At 45.6% G+C, this 25,350-nt stretch overlaps 1 protein-coding gene across 6 annotated transcripts in view; it reads left to right on the top strand.

Annotated features, from left to right (window-relative positions):
* The window catches only part of CDH4 (cadherin 4), an 803,867-nt gene that overhangs the window by 333,783 nt on the left and 444,734 nt on the right, over nucleotides 1-25,350 (top strand). For 4 of the 6 annotated variants that reach the window (XM_053245224.1, XM_053245223.1, XM_053245222.1 and 1 more), the window contains exon 2: nucleotides 6,308-6,531. In XM_053245224.1, the coding sequence (XP_053101199.1) occupies nucleotides 6,308-6,531 (224 nt within the window). The remainder of the gene's footprint in view (nucleotides 1-6,307; nucleotides 6,532-25,350) is intronic. The other 2 variants (XM_053245227.1, XM_053245226.1) reach the window with 1 other exon arrangement.

The following is a 25,350-nucleotide window of genomic DNA, read 5'->3' as shown; positions in this document are numbered from 1 at the left end:
CTCCCATTCCAATGCAAACCAGGGCAGACCCTGCTTAGCAAAGGGGACAATTCATGCTTGCTACGAACAAGAGCAGCTCTCCTCCCATTCATCCCCTCCATTGAAGTAAAGTAGGGAGCTCTCTGGGTGAACTAGAATGATCACCAGGCTCTCGCTCAGGGTTGGGATGTGCACGAACCATCAAGTGGACAGTTTGGCAGTGGGAGGGGTTGCCTTTAAGGAGCAGGGAAGGTGCCCTTATCCTCCCCTTCTGTGTTTCCCCCGCCAGCGCTGCCTCCGAAACCGCTGGTGTGGGGTTCCTGCATACCTCCTAGCAGTCCCGGTCAGCGTCGAACCGGAAGTGCCCAATGCGCGCGTCAACCAACATGGCTGGGAAATGAGGATTCTTGTGGGGTGAATCACGCTGCCCCCAGGGACCAGTACTGCCTTATATCGCTCTGCCCCTGGCAGCAATGAGAACTAAGCTAGATGGACCAATGGCCTGAGTTGGTATAAGGTATCTTCCTATGTTCCTGTTTAACTGCCCATGTTACATTACAGGGCATGTCAGCCATGGTGGGAGCTCTCAAGGATTTTTTGCAGTCAGGGGTCTTTGCCAGCCCTGCCTAAGGATTCTGAGTATTGAACCTTTTGCATGCAAAGCATGCTGGATCTTTTGCTGGGACCTTTTGTATGATGTGCTCTAGATCTGAGCTATGACCTCTCCCCCCAAGTTCTTACACCCCCACCCCACAGCAAGGCTACCTCCCCATGCATTACATAGGGGCAGCACTAGATGGAAGACAGTGCTTGTCTCCAAACAAATGAAATACCAGATTGGGTCTGTCCCCCTATCATCTGTTGAAAGCCCCCAGTCTCCCTTTTTTCCAATTAACTTGGCATTCAAACACCATTGTGGCTTCTGCAGTATAATGACTTTTATCAGATGGCATTTGCTTCAGCTCTGTTTCTCCAGTTTGTCACAGAGCCTCAGATCTCTTTCATGAGAAAACTGTCGAAGATTGTCAAATGGTGTGAGCCTCGCGTGCATGTGTCTGAGTTGGATAGAAGAATGTGGTTTCCGCTGCGTTTTCTTTTTTAATTATTCTGTGACCAAGAAAAATAAATCTGATAATGGGATGATTATGGACATTTAACTTCCCATTAAAGTGTGCACAAGCATCCCATCTATTAGGTAGATTGCTGGAGGCTTGAGCAAACGGGAGATCAACCGTGTGGCTAATAGTCTCCCATCATATTCAGAAGATAAGAGACTGGGGAGAAATCTACTTGTAGCGATGGGAATCGGCAGCCTCTTAAATGTAATGAAACTTTAGAAAGTACTTTAAAAACAGCCTGCAGTGATTTCCCTGGGAATGGCAGTAAAGTTCAAGAGCTTCCTTGAAAGGTCAAAGAAACAGTTATATAATTTCCTGGGTGTTTGTTTGAGACCTTCAAGCGTCGTGTTAGAAATGAAAGTCTGGGCCTTGCATCCAGTCACTGTCCTTTTCTGGAGTTTGTCTCTTGGCTCCCCACTTTCCCCCTCTTCCACCTCCCTTGAAACCCTTCCTTAACTCCCCTTCCTTCTGTGAAGCGAATGACTTAACTCCTTGCATACCTTCCACATTGCACTGATTAAATGCCCCATTCTCATCATGTGATCACTTTGCAAGCCCCTCTTTGTTGACAGCTCTGCTTCACCTGCTGTATGGGGAAAGAGGAAGTTGGACCATTGCTCCGCCCTAGCTCGGTACTGTCTACACGGTGTGTCAAGGAGGTGCTCTGCCTCTGAGCTACGGGCTCTTCCCCCGTGAAGCTGCCTTATATAGGGTCAGTCCACTGGTCCATCTAGCTTAGTAATTGTCTCCCCTAATTGGCAGCAGCATATTACTGCTGGCATATTTTGCTTTTAATCTTGTTTTAATCTTTGTATGTTCTCTGTATGTCCAGAGTTTCACACTGACATTTTCCCCAGCCCTATTTGGAGATGGCAAGGATTGAACCCATGACCTTCTTCATGTGTGCTCTACCATTGAGCTACAGCCCCTCCATGCTTAAGATATGAAGCTGCCTTGTGCTGTCAGACCTTTGGTCCTTCTAGCTCAGTTTTGTCTAAACCGGGGCTGCACAACTTCGGCCCTCCTGCAGTTGTTGGACTACAACTCCCATCATTCCTAACTACTGTCCACTGGGGCTGGGGACTATAGGAGCTGTAGTCCAAAAACAGCTGGAGGGCCAAAGTTGTGCAGCCTTGGCCTAGACCAAATGACAGTGGATCTCCCAGGACTTCATGTCCTCTTCCACTGCACTATGATCATATTGGCTGGGGCTGCGGGGAAGGCAGGACTGTATCTACCTTCCCCCACATGATTGCTGCTGCATTGATTGCACGGGGAGCTCAACCGGGGAGCTCAACCTGGCCACCAGAAATCCCACATTGCACCACATGAGCAGCACAGTTAATTGTGGAAGATCCTGAGGCTGGGTCATTCCTTCCCCTGGCCTCTATGATTCCCAGCTGGATCGCTCCTTCCCTTCACCTCTATGATTTCAATGGCTGCCAGCACCCAGCATGCCCCCCTAACCCACTTTTAGCCTGGGTTTAAAACCAGGGCCACCCAGAAGTTCTCACAACCAGCTTAGCATTGACCTACCTGGTTAGGGCTGTTCATGAGAGCAACCTGCCTGATTTGTTTACTTTGCAATATCCTCCCTAAATCTAAACTTGGAACCTGGGCACCTTAAAAGCTATCTTTTCCAGTGTTCCCTGGTATGCTCCAATTGTCATCCGAGGCCTTGCTCTATGTGTCTTTGCCCTCAGAAGTACAGCAGGCATTCAATAGGATCAGGGACCTTTTGATGGCAGCACTAATACATTGGGGGTCCATAAAGCCTCAAAATCATACTCCTCCAAGCAGCTAGAGATGTGCACAAAATCGGATTTCCCAGTTTGGTTTGAGTTAGAACTGGGCTCGAACCGGGTGCTCCGGCTCGAGTACTGGTTCAGTCAAATCGACCCATGGTTCGGCTCGTGCTTGAACCATGCTTGAGCTGGCTGTAAAGGTTCAACCATAGGGAAAAATGGAGATTTGAACCACCCCGTTATTCCCTGTGGGTAGCACCTAGGGGCACCAAAACAAGTTGACACCAAAACAGGGTACCACTTACCAACAGAATCTACCATACATTAAAATCCCTTTTAAAAATAACCTGAGTGCACTAATGCCTTGCAGATTGGGTGATAGTTGGCACCCATGGGGCCCTGCCACCCAACCCACTTTGTAGTACCTAGGCACTATCCATGGGCAATAATGGGGCTTCTTCGAATCCCCATGATTCCCTATGGCAGAAAAAAAACACCTTGAAAAACTCAAAAATTCCTAAAAATATATGATTGCCCTACTGCCTTGCGGGTTGGGTGGTAGTTTGCACCCATGGGGCCCTACTACCCAACTTGGTTTGGAGTACCTAGGCATGCCAGAACCCAAATACCAATCACAAATTTCACTGCCACTCACCCTGAAAGAAATGGCGGCTCGAACCATCAAGCCACCTTCGAGCCAGCTAGGTTCCATCCAGGCTCAGCTTGGCTCAAACTCAGACTGGCCTCATTCTTTATGGGGCCAGTTTGGTTCGAGCTCGAGCCTTCAAACTGAGCCAGCTTGACCTCAAGCGGGCTCAGTTTTGAGCCAGCTTGCACACCCCTACAAGCAGCAAGTTACATGTGGCCTTTTTGGTTATGCTTCCTATAGCAGCTCAGGCTGCTGCTGCACTTGGGTGTTTGGAGGATTTTCTGGGCATGAGGCTGAGATTGGTCTGGGGGCTTTGATTTAGTGCTGTTTATGCTGTATCGTTTGTATTTGTGTGTATCTGTGTATGTGTGTGTTTTTTTATTGCTGTGGTCTTATTGTTGTGAGCTGCCTTGGCAGTCTGGCAAGAAAGGCAGAATAAAAATATTTGTCAACAAATAAGAATAATAGGCCAAGAATGTGATTTTGGGGGAAAGATTTACTAGAAAAACATTGATTGATTGATTGATTGATTGATTTAGTACACATCAACATAAAACAAATTTAAACAGGAATTAAAACCTTAATTTTAAACCACAAGTCTAGTTAAAAGTTTGGGTGAATAAATGTGTCCTTAGAGACTTCTAAAAGGTTGTCAGAGATGGAGAGGCTCTTATTTCAACAGGGAGCACATTCCAGAGTCTTGAGGCAGCAACAGAGAAGGCCCGTCCCTGTGTAGCCATCCAACAAGCTAGTGGCAACTACAGACGAACCTCTCCAGATTATCTCAGTGGGCGATGGGACTCATAGTGACGAAGATGTTCTCTTGAATACATTTTTATCCATTTATCTTTTTACCTGTTTTTATCTTTTTCTTCTTATCTATTACCACTTTTATCTTTCCCATCTTCCAGTGAATTGAGGATGGTACAGGTGATTTCCCCCCTCTCCTTTAATCCTCACAACAACCTTGTAAAGTAGATTAGGCTGAGAGAAAATGGGAGCATTCACACGATCAAATAGAGGGCAGTGGGGTGAGGGTGGCAGGAAGCTTCCCCCAGATGACCAGAGGCTCCTTTTGCCTCTGCCGATCATGCATCCAGATAACCAGTGCGGCAGCTATTGGCAGAGCTGGGATAGAGGAGGAGGAAGTCCTCCATTATCCCACAATGGATTGCACAGGAAGCAAAGCGACATTCCATGCCAATGCATGAGGGTTCCTCCCCTTGGCCTCAGAAGCCACAGCACTCTATGGTCACCAGCCCCGGGAGCTGAAAAAACCACTGCAGGCACCTGCATGACAAAAAAAAAGACAGGACAGTAGACGCTACTGTCCTACCTAGGTTAAGGGCCAGGTAGAAAATCCAGTTTGGCTAGGGAGAGGGAGAAGAGGGTTCTGAGGCACCAGTCGAGCCTCTGTACCCAGGTTAACCCTGTCCTACCAAGAAAAGGTTGTTCATGTGAATGATCCCAATGACTGGCCCAAGGTCACCCAGTGAGTTTCATGACTTAGTGGGACATTGAAGCAGGGTCTTCCCAGTCCTAGTGTGCTGCTCTAACCATCACTACATTATGCTAGAATTTGTTATCAACAGTTCAACATGTACCTTAGCAGCTGCATTTGCAGTCATGGGGAATGGGGAAAGAAATGTGTGGGATGGGAATATGTTAGGTTGTGTGTTGAAATGTTTCTGCTAATGCATATTTGCATAAATATACGTGTTTTATATCCAGTTCAGTTGCTGTTCGTGCCTCCAATAACCCAGTTGTTAAAAATACTGCATGTGTCACAGTGTCTGTGTGTAAGGAGATGCTGCTTAACTTGCAGTGGGTGGCGGGGGGGGGGTGTCACTTCCAAAGGCCTTTAGGTCCAGGCTCCAATGTTACCTAGGTGCACCTCTGATGGAGAGATGCAAGCTCTGGGAAACCTAGGAAAGGAACTGAACTGTTAAGAATGACAGCAGTAGCAAATCATGTTAACAACATTTTCATGAGACACTCAAAACAGACAAAAATTGGGACAGCAACTTACCAGGGGCTGGAACCAGAAAATGGGGGCTGTTCCTGGTGCATAGGGACAGCTCGAGCATCTGTTTCCAAAAACCTGAAAATTTATTTTATTTCTTTAATGTGTTATGATCACTATGGATATATAAGCAAAGCACCTGCAGATGAGAGGGAATTACTGGCAGTCTTGGGGTGACCCACAGTTAGGTTGGTTTCACAAAAAGCTGAAGAAGAAAAATGGAGACAAAAGCAGTTTCACAAACTGTCCCAATATAACTCAAACAGAATGGAATGTTCATGGACTTAGGGAAGAATGAACAGGATGGGCAGAGCTAATGGAACTCTGTGGCAAAGAGGGGGAAAGGAGGGCTTGTACAAAAAGAGTGGGGAATTTCTCAGGTAGAAGAATACTCCCTCAAGACAGTCACAACTCCTTCTGCTCGTGAGGGGCAAAGGTGCCTAAAAATTTCAACGTGCACAGGCACAAACTCAGTTACAGTAATACATGCACACCAGGGATATGGTGCCACATTTTGTTGTGAGTCCATATTTGCATGTTCTTCATTCTCATCTCCACTTGAAACAAAATCGAAGTACATTTACATGCCTTTGATTACTTTAATCCCTTGTTAACATTTGCTTCTCTCCTCTCCCTTCCCTGTGTGGTATCTCCCACTGCCCCAGTTTAGATTGTAAGGTCCTCAGGGCAAGGACCTGTCCAGTTTTCTTGCTTATGTTACTTTGAAAAGAACTGTATACATTGATTGCACAGTGATCACTGTAGTAATAATCTCTCTTGTCTCCCTTTCCAGTGAAATTTAGCGGCTGCTCAGAGACCAAGGGAATTCGATATGAAACTGACAACTTGGACTTCAAGGTGAGACCCGATGGAACTATCTACGCCACCCAACAAGTTCAAATCCCCTCGGAGCAGACAATATTTATGGTGACGGCAAGGGACCACCAGGCCCTAGAAAGATGGGAAACAATGGTCAGGTTACTGGTGGGAGAGAAAACACAACACAAGGGACACAAGGTAAAATAATAATAATAATTAATAAAATAATAATAACAATAATAAATAATGGTACTTTAAAAAATGAAATAGGAAATTAGACATAGATTAGATAAAAGCCCTAACCAGTTGCTGTACTATGTTCTACTTCCTTAAGTTAGGCAAAAGATATTTTAATATCCATTAAAATAAAAACTTTATACACATACTATATAAGTGAGGTTTAACTCTGTCCTGATGCAGATGGGTTTCTGGGCATCATATTATGCCATTGTGTCAGTATCTGTAGTAGCTCAATTTATATTTGGGGCACAGTTCAAAATGCTAGCATGTTGACTTCTATATCCCTATGCAAACTCTGCTCCCTGAATGAGAAAAGCTTGTTCATCAAGTAGAAGTCTAGGCTCAAACCTTTCTCTCTGATGGCTAACGTTCCATGATTTTTTTAAGCTATGAGGGGTTTTCCCCTCCCCTCACTTTTCGTAATCTACAAGCATTCAAATCTACAATTTTTCAAAGTAGTACAATCCAGGAAGGGCCACCAAGTGTGCCCTCTTATCATTTGGCAAAGACCTACAGAAACATTCTTGATGGCTGTCCCAAATCACAGATTCCCTTTAACTCAGAGCTCTATGCTGAGCCTATTTTGGAGGTCCTGTAAAACCTTTTAATTTGGGATGGTTTTCGTGCCAGAACTGGACATGTAGCAAACACAAGTTTCATAACCTCATTTTTGCTGTTTGACATTAAAACGGGAGCATGGAGGAAGGATCTGTATTGTAGGGGAGAAGAAGCAGATGAGTGGAGAAGTTCCCTCACCCCACTGCTTCCCTCTGTAACTTCCCCTGCAGATGTGGTGCAGTGGTTAGAGTGCTGTACTAGGACCAGGGAGACCCGAGTTCAAATCCCCATTCAGCCATGATACTTGCTGGGTGACTCTGGGCCAGTCACTTCTCTCTCAGCCTAGCCTACCTCACAGGGTTGTTGTGAAAAGAAACCTAAGTATGTAGTATGCCGCTCTGGGCTCCTAGGAGGAAGAGCGGGATATAAATGTAATAACTAACTAACTAAATAACTAACTAACTAAATAAATAATATTTTCTCCCATATTCCCAGCCAGGTTTCTCTCCAGTGTCAGGGCTCCAGTGGGGAAGGGAGGTTGTAGAGCAGGGAGGAGCAGTAGAAGATAGGATGCAAAGAACAGAAATGCACCTTGATCCAGGATCTATGTATATCTCACACCTTCTGAGGCGAGTCTCACGATTGGTGAGTCTTGCTGAGAGCGGGTTTGCAGGGAGAGCGGGCTTAGCCCTAGGTGGTCAGATTGGCCACCCACACGACTGCCGGCTCCATCACAGAGCTGGCGGGGCCTGCAGGGATCGGGGCCGTATGACCCCTGCAAGTTCCAGGATGCCCCACGCAAGTGTGTGTGGCGTGCTGGAGAGACCCCCGAGCCCGGGAGGCTGTAAGTAGCCTCCCGGCCGGGGTCCCCTCATGTGTTGCTGCACCGTGGCAATACATGACCAAAAAACCCGCTCCGCTAACCTGGGCTAAGGGGAGGGGTAGTTAAGCGGGTGACCCGCTTTGGGGAAACCAGGCTCACCCGCGAGCCCGGTGGTTCCCACAATCTGTGGAAAGCAGCCTAAGTTCCCTTAGCCCACTTTCTACTGATTGTGAGAATACCCTCTCTGTCTGCATGAGAGAAACTGGTTCCTAAAGTGGCCAGCAAAGCAAACTAAACTCAAGGCAACCAAGAAATCAAAATGTCTTATTAAAGATGGAAATCTTGTTTCTAAAAGATATGGGCCTCTTCTTCTCAGGCAGAAGTAATGTTTGATGTGTGCACTGAGGTTTGATGTGTGCCAATCCTCCCTGACCATTTCCCTTTCCCAAGGTGAGACTCTTTAGAGGCAGAAAAAGGGCAGAAGACTGCAGAGGGCACCAGTGAAGACAGGACCGCACATCATAGCCGTCAGGAATAGATGCTCAGAGCATCATTTCCCTCTAGAGGAGAGGTCCGTTGAGCTGTACACTGCTAGCTATACCTTTGCCCTTCCCTTGGAAGAAGAAGAGGGAATTTATTTTTTCCTTGGGAGAGATGAAGGGAGTGGCAGGCAGAGAATGAAAAGATGCTGTGGGGGAAGAATGAAGGTAGGACCTGGTCAAGGTGGGCTGGGGCCACTTTGATTCTAGTCTCGCTAATTCAAAGAGGGATGCTTGAGCTTGCTTTGCATTCTCATGGGATCCCTGCATACAGCGATCTCCTTCCTTACAATCCCTTACAAATGCCTTCTACCACAGCATTCATCTTAGGCAGCACACACAGGACTGAGATGTTTGCCATGTAACATCTGGCTCCAGCTTTAGTGGCCACAGTGGGATTCTGTTGTTTCTGATTCCATCTTGGATTTATCTGGGATGATTTAAATTTGGGGTTATCCACTCAAGCCTCTGGAATAGGGCAGGCTAGAACTATGAATAATAAATAAATAAAAGTTGATCAGGCAGACAGGTTTTTCCAAACAAGGAGCTGCAGCTTGCAATAGTGAGACCCTTGTGAATAATTCTCTGGCCATGAATTCTGTTCCCTGCTCACAGGCTTTCAAGTTAATGTTGCTCAAGGAGAGAATTGACTTTTGAGCAGGTTCTTCTTTATTCTTAAAAGGCCACTTGATCATCCTCTAAATTGAACTTTGGTGAACTGGGGAGGATTTTTCACGCAAGCCTGCCTTCTTTTTGTGGAGATATATTGCCCCCTCTGGTTGAGATACAGCCTTCAAACAAATGGGTGGAAAGGGAAGTTTAATTCTCCTCTGTTTCTAGATAAGTGCCTCTGCAAGGCATATCAGGCCAAAATGACTCTGCCTATACCTGCATAGCTGATGACTGAAAATGATCCTGAGGGCTCTTCTGTGAAGATTTCCATTACACTAAATTTCTTTCATTGACCCATGCATTTGGCCCTGTAGCTCCACAGAAATGCCATTTGTTATCTATGAAGGGATCCAGGTTTGTGATCTGAAGATTTATTATATGGAGTCAGACAGAACCATAGGGTTGGAGGGACCTTTTAAAAAAATTGCCTAGTTTCTCATCCTGACCCCTAGAAAGACCAATGCTGCAATCAAGTCTTCTCAAGGAGATGTTTAATATATTTGATGGTAAAGCATCCATCTTGATCTGGTTGTGAACTTCTCAATGTCATCTAGTTGGCCCCTTTGGGAGGCAGCAAGTTCAGCTCAATTGACCTTTGGTCTGATCCAAAGTTCTTATGTCCTTAAAGTTCTTATGTCCTTAAAGACTACAGTGAGTTTGAATGATGCAATCCTTTGAAATCAAGGTGTCTAACTAATGTCACTACAGCTGTAACCCGCGGCTACCAGAAATGCTACCTCCCTATGACTAGGGACAATATATTCTACTGAGCTCTACATTTTATGGCTAGGCATTTTATTTCCTTGATAACTAACATAACACCTTGACATCCTAGGTTTGTGGTCCACTGTGCAAGACAAAAAGATGCACGCATCATTATGGCAGTGCACTGCATGGGTGCAATAGAATATCTAAGATGGCGCACCAAAACCATTGCCTGTAGAGGAGCTTGGTGAAGTCAGAGGTGGGCTGGGCAGAGAGGGGCATCATCAGGGGCAAGATGGTTAGTGATGACAGTAGACTATACATCTGACTAGGGACCCTTCTGCACTTGTTTTAATGTTTCTGATGGCACTGCATTGTGATTTTTCTAACACAAGTTAGAGAGGTCATTTTCATGACCAGCCCTACCCAGGTAGGGCAGTGCTGACCCAGGTAAGGCTGGTTGTGAGAACTGCCAGGATCTGTCTCAATCCTCACATTCCTCCATTGGGTAACCTGGGTTTTGTATCTGGGCTAAAAATGAGGGAGGAGGATGCATGCACACTCTCCTCCCTCACCTCCCAGTTGTGTGGAAGGTTGCCAGCAGCCCAAGCTCCCATAAAGCCAGATGGAAGGAACATCTGGCAGTGGGGAAATCCCCCAATGCACTACGCTCCTCATTTGGTGCATTGTGGAATGCAGGAGGCCTCAGCCTGCTTCTCACCACCCGCTTGGTGCCCTGGGGTCACTTGTGTGCTGGTCATGTGGGGGAAGGTAGGTTGTTGTACCCTGCCTTCCCCCCAGCCCCACTGAAAATGGCCATGTGAATGACCTTAGTACATCAATTAAAAAGGCATGAATATTAATGCAAAAAGTGAGATCCTAGTGCTGGGACATAAGTGACAATGCTATGGCTGTACAAGGCTACCTTATATGGAGCCAGGCTATTGGTCCATCTATCTTCAGGGGTGGAGCTATGATTAAAGCGCAAGGATTTATAGAACCTATGCACTCCTGCCTCCACAGCCACCTCAAGGCCCATTAGGGCCACTGCGCTCACTTCCCCCACCACACTGGCTAGCTACTCCTGGGGCTGCTGCATGTGTGTATGGCACAAGGAGGCTGATAGAGTGAGAAAGGGTGCATGCTCTCCGGGATGCAGTGGGAGCATGGGAGGCTCCAGCAGTGCTGCTGGGTTCCCCTTCTCCCCCCATGTACTGCCCGTTTCCAGCAGTGCGCCACATGGAACACGCCGTCACTGGGGAGAAGGGGAGTTGCCGGAGAGAACACGGGCCACCTCTACTTCCCCACACCACTGTCTAGCTTAGTATTTTCTCCATTGACAGGAAGTGGCTCTCCAAGTTTCCAGAGAGTGACCTTTCCCAACCCTATCTGAACATGCCAAGGATTGAAACAGGGGTCTTCTGCACAAAAAGCATGTTTTCCCCACTGAGCAAGGTAGCCACATATCAGCCATGGACCACACTGATATGATCAGGCATTGCCTGAGACTCGACTGCATGTCCTTGGAGCATCAAAAGAAGAGAGCTTAACTGTGAAGCACACCAGAGAACAACTTGGAACATGAAGGTCTGCCCGCAGGAATTTGGATTGCATGCATTCCCGTGGGGCAAGACACTGGCAGGGACCTAACTGTGTGTCCTTTATTTATTTCTTATTTATTTGATTTCTATACCACCCTTCCAAAAATGGCTCCGGGCGGTTTACACAGAGATATAACAAACAAATAAGATGGATCCCTGTCCCCAAAGGGCTCACAATCTAAAAAGAAACACAAGATAGACACCACCAATAGTCACTGGAGGTACTGTGCTGGGGGTGGAAAGGGTCAGTTACTCTCCCTCTGCTAAATAAAGAGAATCACCATGTTCAAAGGTGCCTCTTTGCCAAGTTAGCAGGGGTCATAAAGAAGTTGGGCTAGTGGTTTGGCAATGAACAGGTCAAGGGTCGCGGGTACATAATGTCCTCCTCTCATATGCAAGAATTTGATTATGGTGGTGGAGCTCCTCTGGGCATTTTGAACCATATGAATGGATGCCTGCCCCATCACGTCACAGAACTAGTTAGCATTCCCAACACTGTTCAGATGCGAAGACTTTTGTCTTTTCTACTTTAGGAGTGCATGGCTGTGGAAGGTTTCTCCATGAGTTTCCTCCATCCAGGGCAGGCCTGCTCAACTTAGGCCCCCCAGCCTACATATTCAACTACAACTCCCATAATCCCCAGCCACAGTGACCAATAGCAACGGATTATGGGAGTTGTAGGCCAGCATCTGCAGGAGGGCCGAAGTTGAGCAGCCCTGATCTAGGGAGGGTTCTGTTGATTAATTGGAAGAAAACCTGAGTTTATGTGACTGTATGTGGGCATCTGATTCAGCATATGCGCTCCTTAATTAAGGGGGACTGCTCAGGAGCTACTGATCGCTCCAAAGCTTAACTGAAGTAGCTCTCCAGGCAGTTTGGCTTGTTTCTCCCTCCTTTTCCCTTTCCACCCAATACTGTAGATCTGATTGGCTGGCTGAGTGGAGGTGTGGCCTTATCATTTTAAATCTCTCTATCCTTGAGCATTCAGGGTTGTTTTTACTTCCCCATTAATTCCTCTTTAGTTTCTCCCACTCTTACTCCCTGCTGTCTTTGCAGCAGAATTCTCCCAGTTTGATGTCAAAATCCCTTGTTTTGTGGATCTATGTTTTTGTGCAAATTGTCATTTTGATGTGTGTTTTGCTGCAACCTGCCATTTTGTGCCTGGCTCTGTCTCCCCAGCATGAAACAGCTGCTGTTCCGTGTTGTTATGTCCCATGGTTCTGGCAAAATAGGGGCAGGACTCACATACTGAGGAGAATTACTCAAAGTAGTCCCATAGAAATCAGGGGGACAAGTACAAAAATTCCAATTTCAGTGGGACTGCTTTGTGTAATTGTGTCGGCCACTAGCTCCTGGAAGCCTCATGTCTGCCCACCACTGCTCTGTGCCTTGTGCAAAGAAAACTATTTTCTGCTGCAGTATTATGGAGAAGACTCATCTCCTGTGTGTTAGTTAGAATTATCCCACGCCTGGCAAACAGGAAACCACCTGCAAGATACATTTCAGCTTTAGTAAAATATTTGATTGGAAATTCATATAATATTAATACAAGTTGAACTCTGGTTCAAGATGTAGGGAACCGTGGCTTTAAAACATTCATATCATTCTTTCCTTAAAAGCCTTATTAGTGCATAGTTAAAGGGTGAGAAAAATGTGGAAAACAAGACTAATGACAAGGTCACAGGCTGTATTATTGCGTGTCATCATAGTGGGAGGCTGGAATTCTGTTTTATTTAAAGCTTCCTACTTTTATGAGCAAATCAAGAGTCCGTTTGCAACAGAAATGGAACAGTTCACAGGACTGTTTGAAGGACATCAAAGCAGCACTAAAACCCAACATTATCAAGTCAAATTCCCCGTGCATTTCAGGCACTGACCCCAACACAGCTCTTCAGAGAAATAGATCTTCTGTATCATTTTTTTGGCAAGTTGATAAAAGTAAAGCAGACATTATGGCCACTGCAGGATATACACTGATTTTACAACAGTATCCAGCCTGCCTACCCCTAAGGCTGGTTCGGGTTGCCATCTTTTATGTAGCTTAAGAAAAGAAACTCAGCCTGTTCCTGGACTGTACCACTTCAGAGGGCACGTGGGAGAGTACATGACAGCACCTACAAAACAATTCATCAGCGAGAATGATTCTATTATCCTCCATCCTTTACAGAAGTTATCTGAATGTGTAGAGGAGCAGGACTGCATGTAACCACCAGTATTCACATATCCAGATATTTGGAAGAAAGTCTGAAAAAAGCACCTATGTACACATGGAAGGCTTTCCCCACACAGTTTGGGACTCTGGAAAAAGCAGTGGAGAAAGCCTGCTATGTGTACAGTTGTATGTATGAGGGCTTTTTCAGATTCCACGCTGAATCGTTCTATACTGTAAAATAGCTTACAGTTTGCAAGCATGCACCCTGTACCACAAAGTCCAGACTTTCTGTGTGTGAAAGTACCCCAAAATCTGTCAAATTTGTCCAAACCCAAATCCCAATGGGTTTTCAAACCCATTGCAAACCCAAATCCCAAAGGGCTAAGTCACATGCTAACCCCAGTTCAAACCCCAACCCTCAAGCTAACACAAGCACTCATGCTAATGCTAGACCTGAACCCAACCTGAACCAACTCCAACGCTAACCCTCACTCATGCTGTTCCAATGGGAGAGTTTTCCTGGATTTTTCGGTCACTTATTAGTTTTCCAGTATTTTCAATGTTTTCTTAGTCCTGGCACATGTGAGATGGCCATGTGCGTGAAGACGCCATGCACAGGTTTCTGGAAACAGCACCACAACCGACAAGAGGGGGCAGTGGAGAAGGAGGTAAGGCTTCTGTGCCTCCTTTTAAAGCTACCATCCCCACATGACTGCACAAAACACTTCCTGCACATCCCTAGTTTATCCTTATCACAGGGGAGTATTCAAACATGCAAAAGAAAAACACACACACACACACTGAAGTGGTACAGTCCACAAACAGTTTTATGAATGCGACGGATATTTATATACCGCTTTTCAACAAAAGTTCCCAAGCAGTTTACACAGATGGGATGAACTTTTGTTCTTGTCTGGTTCTCAGTGTAGTTACTCACAGACTCATATCTAGAACTCAACTTTTAGCAGGTCATTCAGTGCAGAGATGAGGAAAAAACACCTCTTTAGTAGGACTCCATCACCTTGCTTAACAATAGCAAGATGGTCATTTCTTTATTACTACAGATACTACAAATATTTATATACCACTTTTCAGCAAAAGTGCTCAAAGCAGTTCACAGAAAAAAAGTTAAAATAAATAAGATTGCTCCCTGTCCCAAAAGGGCTCTTAATCTAAAAGGAAACATAAGGGAGACCTCGGCAACAACCACTGAAGGGGTGTTGTGCTGGGTTGAATAGAAACAAATATTTCTGCTAAAAAGAAGAGAATCACATTGGAAATGTGCCCTTTTGCTCAATTAGCAGGAGCTGACCAGCACTTGATCATTTACCCCGCTGGTAAATACCGTTAAGATTTTTTAACCAGTAACTCAGCATATGATTTTGATGGTACTACATGACACACACACCCTTCTTTCTGCCTGGATAATCCAAGTGGTGTTATAAAACTGTAAGAACTCCTGGGTTTTTTGGTAGTTCACTCTTGCAAGAAACCTGATAGCAATTCAATTAGAAAATGCAAATGAGGTCACAGATTTACCACCAGAGTGCTGAATTACCCCCGACAAAATGGAGTGATATTCTAAAATAACAGTAAATACTTAAGATAAAGGTTTTCTCACACTGTTCTCATCCGACTGGCTATTTTTACAGTTGAATGTGTTGATGATGCCTGTGGGTGTATTCTGCAAGAAAACGAAGAAGAAGAAAAGTAGTCTTGTTTGTGAAATGAATAATTTGGCCTTATAGCCCATGTCAGCATTTATTGAAGTTACACTTGAATGAGATTGCATTCTTGGGGGAAAAGAGAGGGGGAGTCAGAATTTTATTCCTATTTTTATTTTGCTGTGCGTTGCATATAGGATTTTCCTACTTGACATCTTCATATATAGGAAAGTTTGCACATCCTGGTTGAATCAAAGGCAAAATATGAGTGCTACAATCACATTTACAAAATAAATGTGTAGTTGTTGAATAGATACATATACCGTATTTTATGGACTATAAGACTCACTTTTTTCCTCGAAAAATATCCGCCAAAATTCAGAAGCGTCTTATATGTTTTAACAGTTTACTATGTTAAAACTCTGAAAAACTGGATTAAAATTAAGGTGCGTCTTATAGTCCATAAAATACGGTAACTGTTATATAACCAAAAGGCAACAAAAGTCCTATGCATTGCAAAGTTGGTATTTGTTGAGCTGGTATCGAAGGAGTGTAAAGACTGGGTTGGCCAGTCCACTCCAAATAAAAGCCTGCGTGCACAAACCTGGATTGTATAATCTGTAAAAGCACAGTGGGGAAATGACTTTAGCAAGCTAGAGGATGCCGGTTCGAATCCCCGCTGGTATGTTTCCCAGACTATGGGAAACACAGGCAGCAGTGATATAGGAAGATGCTGAAAGACGTAATCTCATACTGCGTGGGAGATAGCAGTGTTAAACCCTTCCCGTATTCTACCAAAGACAACTACAGGGCTCTGTGGTCACCAGGAGTCAACACCAACTCAACGGCACACTTTACCTTTAAAAACGGTTTAAGTCTCACCTCCCTTTCCATATTTCCAGTGTCTCCATAGGGCTAAATAATTGCCCTTGTGAATGGCCATCTTGCTAGATATTGCTAGCAGGGAGGTGTCAAAAAGTTCAGGAACGGTCCAGCACATCGTACATGCATATCTATAATCACAAATGTATCCATCTGATCACTGATACAGAGAAAATTACTGACATTCAGACTAATGCTGCACTAGTGTTTCACCAGTACAAGGATGTTGCTCTAGCTGGTTCTTCTTAATGAAACCTCTCCCTCAGTTCATATATGTTGCAGGAAACAATGCAAAGCTATCCACTATCTTTGTTGCACAACTTGGCATAACTACTAGACCAAAAGCACCATAAATTGAGCAGCATTGTGCATCTGCTCAGCTACGTGACCTATTTGCATTGGTGCATCTTCATTCATTGCACTAGCACAGCATTAGTTTGGATGCTAGTGCCTATGCTAATCTAGGCAAAGTTGACACTGCAGTGTGATATTTGTTTGCTGCCGATATTCTCCTATAACGGAGCCACCCACACTCCAATAAAACACTTCACTCTACAAAAGAAAACATATGCAGAGGCTCAAGTTCACCTGCCCAGGATGCATGTTTTTACCTTGCCTGATCAAAGTCCTTGACTTCATATTTCTTGTTTCCACCCACCAAGGCCTTATGTTGACTCTGCCACATCAAAAGGATAGTGTGAATAAAAAACGACTTGAAGAACAAAAACCAAATCACTGTCATGGGAATTGTTCATGGATGATAGGATGGGAATGTGAGATTCAATAAAAGTAAGTGGGGGAAGAAACCTTCCGAAGATACTTATAAGGAGGGAAGCTCAATTTCAAAACATTGTTATTGGAAATCAACTCAGTTGTTCATCTTCCCTTGTTTGGACACTGTATAAATATGAATACGGCAAACATTTATGTACTGCTTTTCAACAAAAGTTCCCAAAGCAGTGTGTGTGTGTGTGTGTGTGTGTGTGTGTGTGTGTATGTGTAGATAGATAGATAGATAGATAGATAGATAGATAGATAGATAGATAGGTACAATCTTAAAAAGAAACATAAAAGCTAGACATCAGCAACAGCCACTGGAGGGATGCTGTGCTGGGGAGGGATAGGACCAGTTGCTCTCTCGCGACTCAAAGGAAACCACCACTTTAAAAATATGCCTCTTTGCTCAGTTCATAGGGGACACTTTTGAACCAATGTTAGATAAAGCCTGTTTGGATGTGATCTTTCACTGTGCAGACTTTTTGTTTCTATTCAGGTTGTGATGCACCCCTCAAAGTTGGCCCATAATCTTAATATAAAAACATTGCATTATTTCCACAAGATACTCAGCATCCATTCTGATGCTTCTTCACCAGTACTGGAGCTGCTGCAGCATGCCTATTTCCTACTCCAGTCATGTCAGAGGTCTGAGGACACATGGGAGCCAGGAGGCTATTCTCATGGCAGTATCACCTTTTCTAGGAGCTACAGCAATACTGGCATAGGAAGAAGCTATATCTAAGACTCATTGCATATGGGGATGGACCATAGTTCTGTGGCAGAGCATCTGCTTTGCACGCAGAACATAGGAAGCTGCCATATACTGAGTCAGACCATTGGTCTATCTAGCTCAGTATTGTCTATACAGACTGGCAGCAGCTTCTCCAAGGCTGCAGGCAGGAATCTCTCTCAGCCCTATCTTGGAGAAGCCAGTGAGGGAACTTAGAACCTTCTGCTCTTCCCAGAGAGGCTCCATCCACTAAGGGGAATATCTTCCAGTGCTCACACATCAAGTCTCCCATTCATATGCAACCAGGGCAGACCCTGCTTAGCTAAGGGGACAAGTCATGCTTGCTACTACAAGACTAGCTCTCCTCCTTTAGACCAGCTCTCAATCCTTGGCATCTCCAGGTAGGGCTGGGAAAGACTCCTGCCTGAAAACCCAAAGGCCGGTCAGTGTAGACAACAATAAGTTGGATGGACCAATGATCTGACAGAATAAGGCCACTGTCAATGCTGCCACAAGCCTGGAAGACTCCAACACCAAGCACAAGACCAAGTCCGTCAGCTCAGTAAGGTACTCCATTGGGCAGCTGGGTGATTGGTACACCAACAGGAGTCCCAGTCTATCCCTGGTCCCCAAAATTAAGTACACACATTCAATATGGTCAGACACTTTGCCAGGGATCCTGGCAAGGGAAATTTGTTCTTATAGACCATAGCCACACCTCCTCCCTGCCCACAGCAACACCACCTCCCGACCCACATCCCCTCATCTGCTGCTCAACAGAGTAACCTGCAGAGAGAAGCTGGGACCAGACCAGGCCACCAGCCTCCCCCAACCAAGTCTCTGTGATACATACCAGGTCAGCCCCTTCAGATCATGGATGGTTTCTGACTTATTCTGGACTGACCTGGCATTACAAAGGAGCAAGGTGAGGCTCTATGGGTGGCTGGCACTGCTTTCCAAGGTCAAAGAGCTGGCAGGACAGCCAGAAGGGGAAACAGCAGTTATGTTTCTGATTTCCCTTTCCCTGTGATGGCCTGCTAACCTGTCGGCATTACTTCTTCTCTTCCCCATGACCACTGAAATAGCTGCCCCATAATCAGTGGATACACCCCCTGTCTCTCCATCTCTAGACAGACCCAGGCACATTAAAACTAAACTCACCCAGGACTTAGAACAGAAGCTGAATTAAAATACCTGCCCACCTTTACACACCCACATAGAATCCTGAGCCAGACACCATGGCCCTCACCCTCATTATCTCCTGAAGGGGCGACACCAATGGGGCAACCCCCTTTGGTGTCGCCCCTTTGATGGTGACCCCTTCAGTGGTGGACCTGCCGCCAGAGGCAGCATTCCTATAAAGGCCCTGAACTGGGCAGGTGGTACCAGGAACTGCCTCATGACTCACCCGGAACCCAGTCCTGCACAACTCCCCACAGATGTTCCACAGAGGTAGCAACCCAACAGGGGAGGCAAGGGGCAGGCAGGTGACAGCAGAAGGAGCCAACAGCACACATGCATGCACACACCAGGCAGCACTGGAATGGGAAGCAGATGGGCTCTTCCTCTCCTCTGCTGGACTTCTAGCAAGCTGAGGCCACAGGCAGCGTTCCTCTAAAGGCCCAGAGCTGCACAGGTGATGCCAGGAACTGCTGAGTCACTCACCCTGGTCCCAGTCTTGCACACACTCCCCACAGATGTTCCACAGAGGTAGCAGGCCGCAGTCCAACAGGGGAGGCAAGGAGCAGGCAGGTGACAACAGAAGGAGCCAACAGCACACACACACATGGTCTCTCACACCACAAGGCTTTCCCCAGTCTGCTGGCAGCACAAAGAATGCTGGGGAGGCATACAGGGCCTTGGAGGGTCTTCCATGGAGGCTGACGTATTCTGCACCAGAGCCCTTACCAGCCACCATCATATGCTGCCTGGGTTAGCAGAACCCAGCCAAGGTGTGGCTTGCGGGATAACAGCGCGCCTAGGCTCCTGCCCACCTCCAAACAGTTGTATGAAGAAGCCTACTATATAACTCTGCTGTGCATTTTGCACCTATCTTCTGCTTGTGCCTGGAGTGGGTGCAGTTGCATCCCCATTTCAAGAAACTGGCATGGCAGATAGTGACCTTAAGACTTCTTAAGTGAAACAGGCATGCTGGGAAAACGGAACATTTGTTTTCAGGGAAAGTTTTGCAATTAGATGATAAATATGAAGGTCTCTACATCTCCTCTTGGTAACCATTTTGACAATGTGTTTCATCATTGCCAACATGGAGCATCGACAGCATTAGGAACAAAAATTTGAAATTCTGGCATTTTAAAATACTTTTGACAGTTTGAAACTTTTGAATACGATTCAGACTGACTCCTCTTGGAAAAGGCTCTAGATGGCTTATATCAGTCACTGTATGCCAAGCTCACAACAGCTTCAAGGTCAGATATTCTCAAATTATGGAATGTATATTACTGAATGTATTCAGTAATAGACTCTGCAAAATGGGGAGGAGAAGAATAAAAATTTCTAATATATCAATATTAATTTTATTATTTTAATGTATATGATTTATTCATTTTTTCAACCTCCCCTTGCATTACAGTCCTGTCATCTTCAATATGCATTTCGTTTGTATTATGAAGTAGATTCTTGTGTACAAAGGTTAGCTCCACTATAAATGTGTCAGTATACAAAGACAACAGAGAGTCATGTGACCCTTAAAGTTATTTATTTATTGCATTCACACAAGCATGGCAATCCTGGTTAAGGGCTAGCCAGGATTGCAGAGCTGATTGTGAGAACCCAGAATTTCCAGGTAAACCAGATCAAACCACATTTAATCAGGAAAGTTTTGTTGCTCAGACACCACACCACTCCAGCTCTTGTTTTTATTTAAACATCATTGGCCAATCTGGGGCTCTCCAGATGTTGTTGGGCTACAACTCCCATCATTCCAGCTGCAATCCATAAGGATTATGGTTCCTTATGAACCTATGAAGTTAACCTATACTTCATGTGCATCAGACCATTGTTCTGCTTTGCCCACTGTTCTAATAGGCAGCAGTGGCTTTCTCAGTCTTTCCCGACCTCTTCTACATACTAGATTCCATGCTATGAATCAATAGGAAGAGGATTGAAAATAAAATGCTAATATTGTAATGCCCTTGTACATATCTATGGTTTGGCCACATCTGGAGTACTGCGTACAGCTTTGGTCACCATATCTTAAGAAGGATATTGTAGAACTGGGGAAGGTGCAGAAGAGGGCAACGAAAATGATCAGGGCCTAGAGCACCTTCCTTATGAGGTTAGCTACAGCATCTGGGGCTCTACACCTTGAAAAAGAGGTGGCTAAGAGGAGACATGATCGAGGTGTACAAAATTATGCATGGAGTGGAGAGGGTGGACAGAGAGAAATTTTTCTCCCTCTCTCACAACACTAGCACCAGGGGTCACCCCATTAAACTGAAAGTTGGGAAATTTAGGACCGACAAGAGGAAGTACTTTTTCACACAGTGCATAATTAATCAATGGAATTCCTTGCCATGCGATGTGGTGATGGCCACCAGCTTGGATGGCTTTAAAAGGGGCTTAGATTCATGGTGGACAGGTCTATCAACGGCTACTAATTGGAGGGCTATAGGCTACCTCCAGTCTCAGAGGCATGATGCCTCTCAGTACCAGTTGCAGGGAAGCAACAGCAGGAGAAAGGGCATGCCCATACCTCTTGCCTGTGGGCTCCCCAGAGGCATCTGATGGGCCACTGTGGGAAACAGGATGCTGGACTAGATAGGCCCTGTGCCTGATCCATCAGGGCTGTTTTTATGTTCTTCTTACATGAGATTTATAACTGGAGATGTCTGGAATTGAACTGGTGACTTTGGGCATATAAAGTATATGCTTCTGCCAGTTATAGGCAACTGAAATATTAAAAAAATAATAATGCAATAACATCCCACTAAAAGCCATTTCAGAGTACTTTCAAAGAAGGGAATGGGGAAAGATAGTTTACTATTTAAAAAACAACAACAACACAGCATGTGGACGCTCTAAAAGCACCTGGAGAATGAAAAGTCTTCTGCTATGATAAAAATGAGGAGAGAAGAAAAAAGCTGAATGTCTGAAGACTGCTGAGAGATCCATTGCAGGAAAGCCTGATTGCCTGTTGACTATAGACATTATTGCAGGCTTTCCAGACTGTGGGTGGCTTCGAAGAAAGAGTCTGAGAGTAAGATTCTAAGAGCAAAGTATGTTTATAGCTGGGGACAAGACCTTTCAAGGGATGCTTTTCATTCACAGACATTAAAAATCCGGCAAGACAGCCTTTAGTGCAATGTGCTATTTTGCAGACACCTAAGGTGGCAGCTCAGGACCATTTTTAACTGGAAAATATCATTTTTCTGGACAGTGGTCTAGTTCGGAGTGCAGCCTTCAGGTACATTGCAGTTAAGGGTGACTAGAACAACTGGTTTGGTGGATCAAAAGGTTGACAAGGAACATTAACAGGGGAACGAAGATTTTACTATACATTAAATACTTCTAGAGTTAATGTAAATTAATGCTGTTGGACATATTAATTTTATTTATTTATTTATTTAATCTATTTGTTTTCTATACCTCCCTTCTAATATTAAGGAAGCTTGCTTGACATTTTCAAACTTATTCAGAAAATTTGCCTGATTCCTCGTAGAAAATACTGAGGCGATTCTCACGCCCGCCAAAAAGCGGGCTAAGGAAGCCTAGCCCGCTTTTTGGTGGTCATGTGCTGCCACAGGAGCGAGCGCTCTGCTAACCGGGGTTAACGGGTCATGTGTTGCCATGGCGTGGCTCTGCACCGTGGCAACTCACGAGGAGACCCCCAACCTGGAGGCTAAAAAGCAGCCTCCTGTCTTGAGGGTCTCTCCAGCTTGCTCTGCGCACTCCTCTGGAGTAATCCTTCTGGTTTGAATCTCCTGGCCTTATTAGGAAAGGTCCACCCTCCCAGCAGTTGCTCTAAGTGAGGCCTAGTCCTACCCTTAAGCCTTACTATCACTACACCTACCCTGTTAATGATTGTCCGAACAAGTCTCCAGTATGCTTCTGTTGGACTTAGGTTCATAAGAAGAGCCCTACTGGATCAGGTCCAAGGCCCATCTAGTCCAGCATCCTGTTTCACACAGTGACCCACCAGATGCCACTGGAAGCCACAGGCAGGAGTTGAGGGCATGCCTTCTCTCTTGCTGTTACTCCTCTGCAACTGGTACTCAGAGGCATCCTGCCTTTGAGGCTGGAGGTGGCCTATAGCCCTCCTACTAGTGGCCGATGATAGACCTCCATAACACAAGTCTCTCTAACTGGAATCTCTAACTGCTACAGGGCCCAGCTTTATTGCAGAACCCAATCATTCACGAGGAAGCCAGTATATGAGGCAAAAATATATTTCTGGCCCCAAATCCGTACCTGCAAAATAAAATGGCCTCTGTGAGTACAGAAGTTGGCCCTGTGTTCTGCACACCCCCTATTCTGTGTGTCAGATTTGCAGAGCGCAACTATATGGCACATTTTCCAAGCCTCATATCACCCTGTTTTGTCAGTGCACAATGTCTGTGTTAGTGTCTCTCACTCAGTTTTTTTCTCCGTCTGTCAACCGACGAATCCTGTGCGCTTGCCAAAATTGACAATTTTTCTTACTAATTGACTCTAATGTGAACTGTTCTATGCAGGCCCCACTGCTAACTGAAACCACCCCTCCCAGAAAGTAATGAATTTCTTGCTTAACTAGCTGATTAAAAAAATATTTCATACTGCAATTGTATTCTGTTCTGTAAATGGGGAGGTAATTTTATCTAATGAGTTCCTAAGCAAACATAACATTCTTGATTGTGTGCCGCTGGTTTTGATAAAGGTCGCCAACGCGCCAGTGTCTCTGTTTGCCTTTGGAAGTCATGATGATCAAACAGTTTGATCTGGCACTTCAAACAGACAGTTAGGATTGGTTCCTGTTTGCTTCCAAAATTAAGATGCTTTTTAGAAGCAAAGAGGGTGGTGTGTGTGTGTGCATGTGCTTGTGTGTAAGTAATATAATATGTCGTTAAGGTGAGGTGTACAAAAGTCATTTCACCATTAGTAGAAGCCTTCAACACTCTGTCACACAGAAAATCCAAGCCATCATAAAATCCACTCATAAAATCCAAGTCCACCTGAAATCTGGCACAAAGAAACCAAGTGGCAACCCTCTGACCAATATTTAGGCAGATCTGTTGAGAATTGAAAGAGATACAGCAGTCCGAAAATCTACCAACTACAAAGCTAATTTCATATTTTGTTACCTATATTCAGTCCCACATGGTTTTGTTTTTCCTTCTTTCTTTCACTCCTTTCTTTTGCCACCTGCCAAGAAGCCCCACACCCTAATAGACCTGCACAAGGACAAATTCTGGGGGCTTTGGAGGGGGTTGATATTCTGCTGTTACTGAGGGAGGAGAGGGGGAAATGGAGATGTTCTAGGAGGGAATATTTAGATGAGGGAAGGCAAAGGATGCTGGGGCAAGTATTTCCCATTGTAACCTGGAAAGATTTCACGAGGGGTGCCCCGGCAAAGCAGTCGATGCAGACCCAGCCAAAATCCTGTTGTCTGGCGGCAGCTTCCTGCCAAGAAGGCTCGCCCACTCATGAGAGGGCCAGTCTTCTAGAGAAGGCTATGCCCTAGTAAGGGCGCTGCCCCACCCATGGACTGCAAGCTCACGAGTTGAACCAGCCTCACCCACCCATGTACCCAAGGCGCTCCCGCTTGTGTGGGGCCCTCAACTTTCAATTGTGAAAGAGAACAGATCCCCCTAAACCTCCTCACTCTCATTCCTCGTGGAAACTTCCAGGCACCCAAATGACATCTAGACACTCAATGTGCCATGACCTGGCCACATGCGTGGATGGCAGTGGGGAGGACATTGAGACAGACCTTTAAATCCATTCAGAATTAAAGGTCCCAGTCTGGGGTCACACCATAGGCAGATCTGCCGGCACGTAGAATTGGGGGGTGGGGGCATTTTAAAGCAACCCTGAGACAGTGAGGTCACCGTTTGCGGGCACGGGCAATGGTGCACATGTTCACATGGACGGACGGACTGGCAGGGAGCACACTCGGACAGCTACTAGGTGGTCACCACCAAGACGGGGAAAGCAGTCTCCAGGTCACCCTCCGCATTGCAACCTTGCTTAATTTAGAGCTTCAGTGGTCTGTCACTTCTGTGAAGGAGTGATCAGTGGGAGAAGGGGATGTTTTGCCATCAGGCATCATGATTGAATTTACTCGGTAATTCTCTTTCCTCCCCTCGGACGGTTCTTCTCATGAAGTTGAATGGGGTGTCCCCATGACCTTTCGCTCTAATTACTGAGCAGTGTGCGCCTGGTCAAGTGGCCCTATCTTGGCAGCAGAAGTGCACTTGCCACTTACTTGGGGCACTACTAACCCCAGTGAGCAGCCCTGCTCATGAGTAAGCCTAGGGAGTGCAAACCCCTAAAGGGGAAGAGGCTGGGACCCCCTTCCCCAACCTTTCAGTGCAAAAAATAGGACAGGACAGCAGAATCACACTTTCCCCAGGACAGCAGGATCACACATTGGGGGCATGGACAAGGGGGCACATGTCCACATGGGCAAATGGGCTGGCAGGGGGCACGCTGTGACAGGTACTTTGCGGCAGTCAC

This window comes from Hemicordylus capensis, chromosome 4, assembly GCF_027244095.1.
Source record: "Hemicordylus capensis ecotype Gifberg chromosome 4, rHemCap1.1.pri, whole genome shotgun sequence".
NCBI classification, from domain to species: domain Eukaryota; kingdom Metazoa; phylum Chordata; class Lepidosauria; order Squamata; family Cordylidae; genus Hemicordylus; species Hemicordylus capensis.
Note: the sequence above shows the minus strand (reverse complement) of the source record. Positions and strands in the feature narration are given on the sequence as shown.